Raw genomic sequence first — 11,653 nt, forward strand, 5'->3', positions numbered from 1 at the left:
CACTAGGCTGCATGTACGAGCACAAGTGATACTGTGGCTGCCGGTCCACGACTGTTAGAAAAAAATGACGCTCATTAAAGATGACGCTCACTAAAGATGACGCTCACTAAAGGCTCACTGGCTGAGTTTTCTCCTCTGAAGGAAAAGGTTGCACAACTGACAGAATAAGTTACAATATCTGATATACTGCTGCTAAATTTTATTTGCTTTTTTTTTTTTACTTGAATGCCATTGCTTAAATTGATATTATTTATTTTTTGATTCATAGTTCAGAAACATTGTTTAATATAATCGCTGTTCATATTTTTATTCAAAGTTCAGAATCAAGATAAATTTATTACTCTTATGTTTCTTATAACTGAGATAATGCTGCTAAATTTATTCTCTCTTTACCTTGAATGTCATTGCTCTAATTTATTTTTTATATTTGGATATTTCATATTTTGTTCAAATGTTTAATATATCTGCTGTTCATATGTTCATTTATTAGTGTGTTATATGATTAGAATTTTGTCCCGGTTTTAAAATAAAGCACAGCAATGATATTTGAGAGTGTATTTTCCCTTTTCAGGAGAAGTATCGAAAAAGTATTGAAATCGCAATTCTTGACTAGGTATCGGTATCGAAACAATATTTTTGGTATCGTGACAACACTAATAGGCTGTAAAATCTCGTCTTTGGCAGGGAAAGAGTTAAATGGAATATGGAAAGGCCACTACTTAGAGCTTTGAAGTTATGTATGGTTGCATTATTTTTGTTAATACATGAATTCTGATTAAGGTTTACGTGCCTCTGGGAATCATTGATTAACTTTTTAAAAGTCTCACATCCAAAATGTCTTATGTTTAAGAATAGATATAATCAAACTGTATACAGTGATTCAATGTTTATATATCATGCCATTCAAATAAACATATTGCAATTTCTGCATAATAATAAATCAGCATGCATCAATTAGGCTTGCCGCGATAGACGTTGTTGACGGTGTTACCGGTTTTAAGCCACAAAACCGGATACATCACTTTCCCACCGTGACACAGTACCCACCGTCATTTTGATTTTTTTTTTAAAGAATTAGTTTTTTTCTTAAATATTTATTTGAATTAAGTAAAAAATAATAATTATAATTTTGTTTAAAAGAGAGCATAAACTTTAAAACTGAACACAGCCACATTGCTTCGCGCCAAGAGATAGACTACGTTTACATGCTGTTAAAATTCGGGTTATGGTCGGGTTAAGGTCACTATTCGGGTTTCTGAAACATTCGGGATAACCCGTTTACATGCGTGAGCAGAGAGAGTTACTCCTGTATGCATGGAATGTGTAATCAGTCGCCAATCCCGATGTAAACGGCGACGCACGGTTAGCGTCTGGACGTACGGACAACAAGACGCAATATGCGTAATTTCCGATTCTTCTTCCTGTATCCAAAGACAACAACAACAACAGCAGCAGCAGCAGGCGGATAATGAATAGTTTGGGGCAGATAGCGATAGTCTTTGTTTGCGCTTTGGCGCTGGTACTGATCCACCAGCAGCACTTGACACTACTGTGCCTCTATACTGCACGCGGGGTTTTTTTATGCGCCGTCTCTACTCAAAAGACCAAGATTCCTTGCGAATAGAACATGCGCAGAACACACATTTTGATGTGGATATGCCAAAACGTGTTTACAAGACCAAATATTCGAGTTAGAAAAGGGGTACCCCAGGTATAATATCCCGTTTTTTAAAAACCGGGATATGAGCATATCCGGGTTTTTGCCGGTGTTTACATGGCCGTGCGCGACCGGGTTATTGCTAAGATCCCGGTTTTGAACGGGTTATTGGCTGCATGTAAACGTAGTCACTGTCACATCACAGATCAGCATAACTGCGTCATCTCTTCTCCCTCTGCTGCATCTCATTAAAGACGAAACATTGGCCACATCAGACAAGGATAAACAAATGACAGCCAACTTGAAAGCAGGCATCTTATCTATTTTAGATGAGAAATATGAAGCTCTGCCAGAAGCAAACCGGCAGCTTATATGCGAGACAACATTCCTGGATCCACACTACCGGGATGACCATGACCCGAATGTTGAAGAGACCAAGAAGATGACAGAGCAAGAAATGGTCATCCTCGGTAGGAAAGCGCAGTCAATGTGAGAGAAGAGGGAGAACAAAATGAGGAGGAAGCCGACGTTGAGCAGCAGCCCCAAACCCCCCCTCCCAGAAAAAAAAAAATTACGCAAGCACGGTTAATAAATGCCAAAGTGTTTTTATTTGTGCGCTGACTTGTATGATGGCGTTTTAGTGCCACGTTGAAATTTTTTTTTTATAGATTACGAGATTAAAGTCGTAATATTTAGAGAATAACCTCAAAATGTTTCGAGAATAAAGTCAAAATATTACAAGAAAAAAGTCGTAACACTACGAGAATAAAGTCAAAATGTTTTGAGAATTTAAATAGTAGAAATTAAAGTTATTATTTTGAAAGAAGGCCTTTTTTGCGCTTGTAAATGTCCCGGATTGAGAGCACCGGGAGAAGTTGCAGGCATCTTACTGGAATGAGGAAGAGTCAATTTTAAGGACTCACTGAAACAGCTTAAAATCAAGAATATATAATAATTCTAATACTTTGACTTTAAACTTGTAATATTACAACTTTAATCTTGAAACATTTTGACTTTATTCTCGAAATATGACTTTAATCTCGTAACATTGGAATTAGTTTTTTTAACGTGGCACTAAAACGCCATCATAGACTTGTCATTTATGTAGGCTAAGGTCTTTTTGGAAGTTTTTCTTTAACATTCTTTTTCTTATTTATATGGTTTTATCTTATTTAAACTTTGTGTAATTTATTTAGGCCTATTTTATTTTATTAGTTTTAAAAACGTTCTAATATTGGCTAGGCAATACACATTCTTGGTTCTTATTTGTTTGGGTAGCAGTTTGAGAAAATGACAGTCTTCATGAATGGGTCATGAATCGTTTCTCAAAGATTCAGTCGGCAAAGAAACGTCACTGTACTGTTTGTTGCTAAGAGAAACGTCTGTTTGGAACTACTAGGTTGGTGAAACAGAGCAAACAGACAATAGTTTGTCTAAAAAGGAAGTCACTTATATTGACATCTTGTTTGGTGAACTTGCAGAAAATCAGTATCACGTTTGCAAACGTGCCTTTATTACGTTTATATAAGTAACGTTACTATTATATACTACCGGCCTCCGCCTCATGTTCACAAGTCTGTGCTGCACTATGAACATGCAATTATCGCTGTGCATCACGTCAGCATTCCATTTTCACTTCCTATATCGTTCATAAAACAGGTTTGGGAAGTTTGGGTCTGATTTGTCATGGGGATGCATGATGTTCCAATGATTGTAAATAAAATAGACTTAACAAATCGATAACCTTTTCTCAGGCAAATGCCTTGCACATGCGTATTAAAATACTTTACAATAATATTAACATGTAATTAAATATTACCTGCATACCAGTGAACATTTGCTGCAAACATTTGAGCACTTAATTTCTAGCACCTGAAAACCGCCAACACGAGACAGCGTCATACGTCACAGGGAGCTTAAACAGCGTGAGCTCACGTGTCAAAACTCAGCATCCCTGAACAGAGCGCTTTCTGTTACATTAATTGTTTCAACCAGTTGCTGGCCAATTCTTTAATCATCAAGAAACAGAGGTGGGTAGAGTACCAAAAAACTATACTCAAGTAAAAGTAATTCTAGAAATATTTACTCAAGTAAAAGTACTAGTCTGAATAGTTACTTGAGTAAGAGTAAAAGAGTATCGGATAAAAAATCTACTCAAGTAGTTAGTTACTAGTTACTTTGGGTCATATATACTGAGCCTATTTTTATTTAGATATATAGATAAAATGTATGTAATATATGTGTGTGTGAATAAAGGTATATATTTCATCAGCCTTTACTCCAATTTATGTACTTTATTATAAAAACCCTGTCTGTTTACTTAAGTAACAGATATAGGTGTCATGCCATAACATATTTTTAATACGACTGACTTTATATTTAATGTGAATTTAACATTGAAAGTTAATGTGATATAAATATTGCTACTAATCTTTCATTGTTCAGAAAGAGAGCAAATAACATTTACATTATTAAAGATCATTTTCACTGACAGTCTAGAGTTCAATCACTCTCAGAAACTCCCATTAAAATCACTGAAACTGTTAACACTGTGAAATCAATATCTTAATTATAGATTCGTACACACATCTGCACTTTGTCGTTTCTGACGAGAGAATTCGCCAGAAAGAGGTCTCCAGTCAGCGAGCGAGTGAAGGAAGCACCGGCATTTTAGCGATGACTCATCTGAACGCCTCTGATTGGCCATTGCATTCAAAAGCTCAACAGAATCTTGTGTGATTGGTTATAATGCGCAGCGCTGTAAAAACGCATCTATCTCTGGCTCAGCGCCAGCAAGCAATCACAGATCTGAATTTAGCAGCTGATGATATGACTCGCTGAACGTACTCGCACCGGTGTGATTGTATTAAAATTAATAAAATCTTAATCGGCTATCTTTTGTCTTTTGGAAGCTGCATTTAACTTGACTCCCCTCTGTTATAAGCCACACACGTACAACAAACTAATGTCACAGTGGTATCGTGTACTGTAATCGAATGTAGCCTAAGTTATTACCTGTTAAACAGTAGACAGCACACGCGGTGTTCATCTAATAAGGATCTCCATCGCAAGCAAATAATAGCCTTTGCAGATTTGCTTTCAGTGCAGGTCCATAGCCACGTTTTCAACGCTGCTGACGTTCTTAAACGTTACAACTCTGAGTGAACCGCTTATGACGCTCAGCGCGCGCGGCAGGGAACTGAACGACTCATTCAAACTGATTCATGAACCAATTCACTCATTTGCCAATTGGTTTGATCAAGCCTTTGAACAGAATTGACTCAAAAGAATGAATCATTCGCGAATGGGCATCGCTCATTGCCCAGAGAAAAGTAGACGGCGAGTTTGGAATAAACTGAAGCATTTATAACATTTATTGCATGAAGATAAAGTAACGAGAGGAGCGTCGCCCACAGTAACGAAGTAAAAGTACAGATTTTTCCCCAAAAAATTACTCAAGTAAGAGTAAAAGTACCCATCTTTAAATATACTCCGAAAAGTATTAGTTACCCCAAAAAATGACTCAAGTAAATGTAACGAAGTAACTGTAACTCGTTACTACCCACCTCTGTCAAGAACATTAAAAAAAAAAAAATTTCAGGACAACAAAATTTTTTCCAAGACAATCTAGGTTTTCTCTCATTTTCCATGTGTTTTCCAGGACTGGAAAATTGGTCATTAATATTCCAGGATTTCCAGGTTTTCCAGGACGCGTGGGAACCCTGTCTCAATCTGAGAAATTTACATGAGCAATAAAGTCCCAAATCCTAGAAACATTTTGATTTATTCTCGTAGTATTATGACTTTATTGTCGTAATATTTCGACTTTATTCTCTTAATCTTAGATTTTTTTTTCAACATGGCACTAAAACGCCAACGTAGTATTTAATGTGTTTTTTTTTTTTCAAACAATTGACGCGGCAATGCCAATTGCTGCTAATTCAAAAGTGAAAGTATTACGCACACACACATTTATAAGCTATTTAAAAGCAAGGAAGCAAGGAAAAGAGGACAACCCCCCACCCCACGGTGTTGTCACACGTCGATTAACCGGTGGGAAATTTTCTTCACCGCGGCAACCCTAGCATGAGTAGATGCAAAGTAAAACAAACACAATCAGAAATATAGAATTCAAACTTACACTTCTTGTTCCTTAATGACTGAGGGATCTTCCTTCTTTTTCTTTTGTGTTTTTGCCCTGTCCTGTTCTTTTCTGAAAATAAGAAAGCAAGGTTATGAGAAGCTACTTTTTACAGACTGTGCTGTGCCAACTTGACTTCTTTTCACTGCATATTGTGCTAGAATGCTTGAAAACAAATGAAAAATCTAAACTTAATGTCTAATATTTTTATTGTGTCTACCATTATTATCGCCCAACCATACTTATTTGTGTATGGAGTGTTGCATTGTTTCTTATAATGACGTGAAGTGAAGATACCCTGACCTCCAGGATGGTAGTGATCAACAAGAGAACCGCACAAAGAATCTGTCACTCAGTAGTGAATAACACGCTTGTATGATAAAAGAAGCTTTTAACATGGCAGAGATTAATTTGAGCCTCAATTACCATGCCAGTTGCTAACGGAGTGGTTGTACTGTTGCATCGGTTAAATACAAGTACCCCCACCCCACCCCACGTTATAAAAAGTCAGGCACCATTTTTTTTTTTTTTTTTTAATCTTACCCCAAACCTTTGAATAGTAGTGGGCCATATAAAAAATTTACCAACAAAAATGTAAAATAAAAATCCACATTGGATTAAGTTTAGGATTAAGGATAAAGTTTCTTGAAGACAAAATCAAAACAACCAAAAATTTGACCGGTAACAGTGTAGTTTGTAACGGCTTCCTATTTCATTTGATTCTCTCTGTGACACGCTACCAATATTATCAATTTACGAGATGCATTTAATCCATGTGTTGCTTATAATTTAATATAATACAAATGATGATACTTACATCCTCTGATCCTTTAAACTGATCATTCTTTTCATGGTAGCATATTTTTTCTGTTTCTTCTGTTTTCCCTAATTCACAAAAAGACAAGTTGCCATTCAACCAAAGAAGAAATAAAGCCATTGTGCAAATTGTTAAGCATTACTGAAATTAAACACTTTATTTTACCATGACGGCTGAAAATACTCGAGACTAGCACTATAGCCCTCGTGTGTTACGCTTCTTCTTATTCTTCTTAGCGTTTAATGGCGGATGGCATACAACTTTTAGGTGCATTACCGCCACCTACTGCTCCGGAATGTGGAACAGAGCGTTATATTTTATATTCTACTTATTAAACTCGCCCTTTTAAGAAATTCTAGGAAAGGTTTACTATTTATTTTACTTTCCCATTTTATAAAAGATTTAAAATCTACCACCTGAATTCCATTCTTCTTTATTTCAACTATCATACTACTTCTTTCTTCCTCATATTTCTTACATTCAAGAATTGCATGAGTTACTGTTTCTTCTACTTTGCATTCTTCACATAGTCCATTTGGATGCTTCCCTAATATTCTGAGTGTACTATTTAGAAATGTCTCAGCAATATTCTATTATATACAACCTCTTCTTTCCTTGTTTTACCAATATGTATTATTTTTTTACTTTCTTTGTTAACCCTTTAATGTTCACTCCAAGAAAAAAACAATGTAAAAATTACTTGTTTGCATTTTTTAGGTTATTGGGGCACTAATAACACAATTAATAAAAATAAATAATTATATACCACCCAGTTTTTTAAATATAGGCCTCTACCAAATGGTTGAGATGCTGCTTGATGGTAAAAGTACCTATTACATAATTATAAATGTATAATAGCATTTAAATTATCATTAAATACCTACAAAGACAAAAACAAAGTTGAAAATGTAAAAATACCATGAAACAATTCATGTCAAGTAAATTTTATTTCAACAAAAAAACTTTGCTCCCATTTTCTGCATAAAATTCCAACAATTTTAACGACAATTGTATTGTCAAAAACATATGGGGCCCTCTCCAACTTCTCAGCTCTGCTGTGTATAATCTCCAAAGAACTTTTGTTCTTGCATTGAATGAACTCAAAAACTAAACATCTTTAAAATAAAATGCGCAAACAAAATAGGACCCATGGGAACCTTGGCCACGTTATTTTCGATGGTATGCTGCAAAACATTCCCTCTCTCCGATCAAACACAGGGAAAACATTGCACTTCCCACATTTCCATCTTGAAACACCGTTTGGGCAGAGGCAGAACCGCCCCCGGTTGTCAGTATGAAGTGGCAAATGTCCATAGTTGTCGTAGCGTACATCTTGTCGTGGTTTGGGGGTCTTGTCAAGTGGGCTGTACAAACCTCCAGAGCCTTTTGATTGGTTTATTTAATGTCATGGGGTTAATGCACGCTGCGAAACATCCCCCCCCCCCCCACCGCCAACAAAAAAGTTGAAGGTTTGAAGGGGTAAGTTTAGACTTGTACAACGTATTACAAGTTGTGAAAAAGTGCAGTATCTTGGCGGTTGATGTTTTAGTCTTGACGTAGTTAAATCATGATTACAAGCTCATTGCATTCAAGTTTGAAAATGGGAGGACATTCATGTGCAATTTTACCTTCAAAACTCATATTTACGATTATTCCAAGAGCATGTTAAGACAGCATTAGCAGCACAGATAAATTACATCTTTATTGTGTCTGTTACCCTTTTGTGCTAAATATTTCTGCAATACATATATAGGATTTACGCTGCAGATTACGGACACTGAAGACCATAAGCAGGTATTGTGACTAACGTTACGTAAAATATGTAGGCCTATGTATTATAACTGCACTGATATTTAAGCGATCAATAACTATTAATAGATTTAGTACAGTGTTCCATAAGAATGAGTCTTAGTTACAACTCCTAACTGATAATGCTTAATAATGCATTGTTTCAAAACCTGCTGTTACTGTATATTTTTAAAATGTTATCTATTTTTACGTGTAACGTTAATCCAAATAATGTAATGCAATTGAAACATTTGGTTTAATTACCAAATTCATTTTTCAATTTAATAATCATAACAGTGGATATATGAGGATAACTGCAGTGTCCACTACCATGCATTACATATCAACAGGTGTAGAATTCATTTTGTCATTGTAGGAAACACAAACAAACAAACACATTGTGTAAACTTTGTGTTACAGAAAGTTCAAGTCTGGGTGGCCAAAAGTTACATTTTAGTGACCTGGTTACCGCCTCTCTCTGCAAACACAAAGGATCACTTTCCTGTAAGCTTTTTTTTTCTATGCATCAAGATGTGTAATTTATTTTTTCTGAAGATTTTTGACTAATGTGTGTGTGTGGGTGGGTGGGTCTTTGTGCGGATAAATTATGTTCATACTTTAAAGGTGGACATTTGCAACAGTGCTTGTCCCTAAAATTGCTCCAGGGGTGTGGTCAGAGACTGTCCTAAATGACAAATGATGGAATGAAAATGACATTACATTCTGTAGACGTCTCACATAAATGTGCATTGTACTTTAGTTAATGTTAACTTGTCAACAGTGAATTATTTTAGGATGTCATTGGACTGAATGTTTAGTGACTAATGACACTTCATTCCAGTAAAAATATAATCCATAGCCTTGGAGTGAAAGCAGCTGCAAAGTGTTCCAATGCTGATACAAATCAAGCAGGTTAAAACCTCAGGTTCCTTAAATATCTGTTCTACAGGATAGTTTGGGGTTTTGAATGGTTTTGAAGTGTGATGCTCACCAGGCCTTCATTTATTTGTTCAGAAATGCAGTAGAAACAGTCATATTTTAAATTGTAATAATATTTTACAATAACTCTTTTCTATTTGAGGCAGCAGTGGATCTACCCCAATCATCATAAACAGGACCCCAGTGGAGAGAGTGAGCAGCTTCAAATACCTTCAGATGCCCTGCAAAGAGTAGCTGAGCACATGTCCAGAACATCTCTCCCCTCTCTGCAAGATATCCACACCAGGAGATGTAAATCTAGGGCTGTTAAGATCCTTAAAGACCCCACCCACCCTGGAAATCCACTGTTTCATCTGCTACAGTCAGGCAGACGCTTCTGCAGTCTGATGGCAAAGACGGAGAGGCTCAGGAGGAGTTTCTTCCCTCATGTTATCAGACTACTAAGCATGGACATTAAACACACTGCACTTTATAGACTGGTTGTTTAGGGCTACCCAATAACTCTTTGCAGACTGCGCTTTTTTGACAACTTAACTATGCAACTCATCCTCACTGCACATTGTTTACATCTCTGCACATCATCTGTGTAGCAGTTTCTGTGTAGCATCTCTACAAATCATCGGTGTAGTAGTTTAATACAGTATATTGTGTATATTTAATTTTTTGTATTTAATTATCTCCAAAAAAAAAAACGTTTTATTTTTTTCCTGTTGTTTCATTATTTGTATTTAATTTTCTCTTATTTTTTTTCACAGTCTAAAAAGAGTATGCCAGACCTACATTTGACTGCTTTTTGCATGTCATATATCAAATAAAACTTTAATTTTTAATGGTGTGGAGCGTTACCTGTGATTGAGTTGGTGATAAAAAGGAGATGGGGAAAAGAGTGTCTTAAATTGGACTTTGGTACCAATAATATTTTCCTCTTAAGTCTTGGAATGTTTTTTTATTATTATAAATTCTTTTTAGAGAATTTATTAATTATTCTTTTTATTACTATTTAGATTTTTTTTCTTTTTTTAAATTAAATGCTAATTTGTAAAATTTACTTCCACGTGTGGCCTTTTGTAATGTTGTTTCACCTAGAGCCAAGGGGGTTGTAACAATCTAAACAATATAATTCTCCCTCAGATTTCAAACTTGCATTAAAGAAAAACATTAACATACAGTAAACATTTTATTGCTCTAAATTACTCATTCATTTTCTTGATACTGATATAATTATAAAATTACAAATAACAAACTCTTGTTAATAAAATTTAAACTACAATGAAAAACAATAAATCTATTTTTCATTAGTATCGCTACTTTATGCCATCCTCATTCGCGCGCACCCCGGCATTGACGCAATGTGAAATTTCCGCTTAAACTCCGCCCAGTTGTAAAGTCCCGCCCACTAGCTGCAAAAGTTCCTCCCACTTGGAGGTTTCCGTGAAGTCCAGCCCACTTGCGGCAAAAGCTCCTCCCACTTGGAGGTCTCCGGGCTGCAGCGATACCTACTTGCAAAAAGTGATCTACCAAATGGTTGAGCAGAACATTAAATTGTAAAGGAATCTATCCTTTTTGTTGTTGTCCCACTTTATTTGCCATTCTGCAATAACCCTTTTCCATATTAAAACCTTAATTTCAGACTTGCTTAGAGGAACTTGAAATTCTATTTCTTCTCTCTGCAAAGCTTTTTTTGCTAACTTATCTACGTCCTCATTTCCCTTTACACCTACGTGTGATGGAACCCAAATAAAACTGATTAAAATATAATTCTGAACCAAGCTTCAATATATCTGTAAAATACTAAAAATAATATCTTTATGACTAGATTTAAAAGACCTTAGCCCATTCTGGGACTAAAAAAGCATCTCCAGTTGTCTCAGCTCTGGATCTTTTGAGCCATCTGTAAATATTTGTAAATATTTAGGATATTTTGTTCTAAAATGTACAGAGAATGCTGAAGACGTGTCTACTTCTCTTTCGGCTCTTTTAATTTCCAACAAATGTAAATCTATATGGGGAGTTGTATAACTCCATGGTTCATTTTCAGGAATCACAACTCTTGGACTCATCTTAAACCCATTTACCTCCATTTCTTCTACATACACTTCACTACTCCATCCAAAACTTTTCCTACGTAAATTATTTTTTCCCCAACAATTCATTAAAACCATTTTTGTAGGATGATCATTTTTATGACCTTTGAAGTTAGCCCAGTAATTCATTAATTGATTAGGAGTGTGGATCAGGACCATAATTCTCCCTAAATTCTATTATATAATCTGTGTCCAATAAATAATGCATTAAACATTGAAAGTTTTTT

At 35.6% G+C, this 11,653-nt stretch overlaps 1 protein-coding gene and 1 long non-coding RNA gene across 2 annotated transcripts in view; one reads left to right on the forward strand and one right to left on the reverse strand.

Moving 5' to 3' along the window:
- The window catches only part of fcf1 (FCF1 rRNA-processing protein), a 32,066-nt gene extending 25,161 nt beyond the window's left edge, over nt 1-6,905 (reverse strand). The window contains exons 1-3 of the mRNA XM_059521107.1: nt 6,781-6,905; nt 6,616-6,683; nt 5,799-5,870 (exon numbers count right to left, since the gene is read on the reverse strand). Coding sequence (XP_059377090.1) covers nt 5,799-5,870; nt 6,616-6,683; nt 6,781-6,783 — 143 coding nt within the window. The 5' untranslated portion in view covers nt 6,784-6,905. The remainder of the gene's footprint in view (nt 1-5,798; nt 5,871-6,615; nt 6,684-6,780) is intronic.
- Nucleotides 6,906-8,090: 1,185 nt separating this feature from the next.
- LOC132113297 (uncharacterized) lies at nt 8,091-10,280 on the forward strand. Its single transcript, XR_009425138.1, has 3 exons — nt 8,091-8,409; nt 8,824-8,907; nt 9,489-10,280. It is a non-coding gene; the product is annotated as an uncharacterized LOC132113297 (long non-coding RNA).
- Nucleotides 10,281-11,653: the final 1,373 nt, after the last annotated feature.

The sequence above is a fragment of the Carassius carassius genome, chromosome 32 (genome assembly GCF_963082965.1).
Source record: "Carassius carassius chromosome 32, fCarCar2.1, whole genome shotgun sequence".
Taxonomy (NCBI): Eukaryota; Metazoa; Chordata; class Actinopteri; order Cypriniformes; family Cyprinidae; genus Carassius; species Carassius carassius.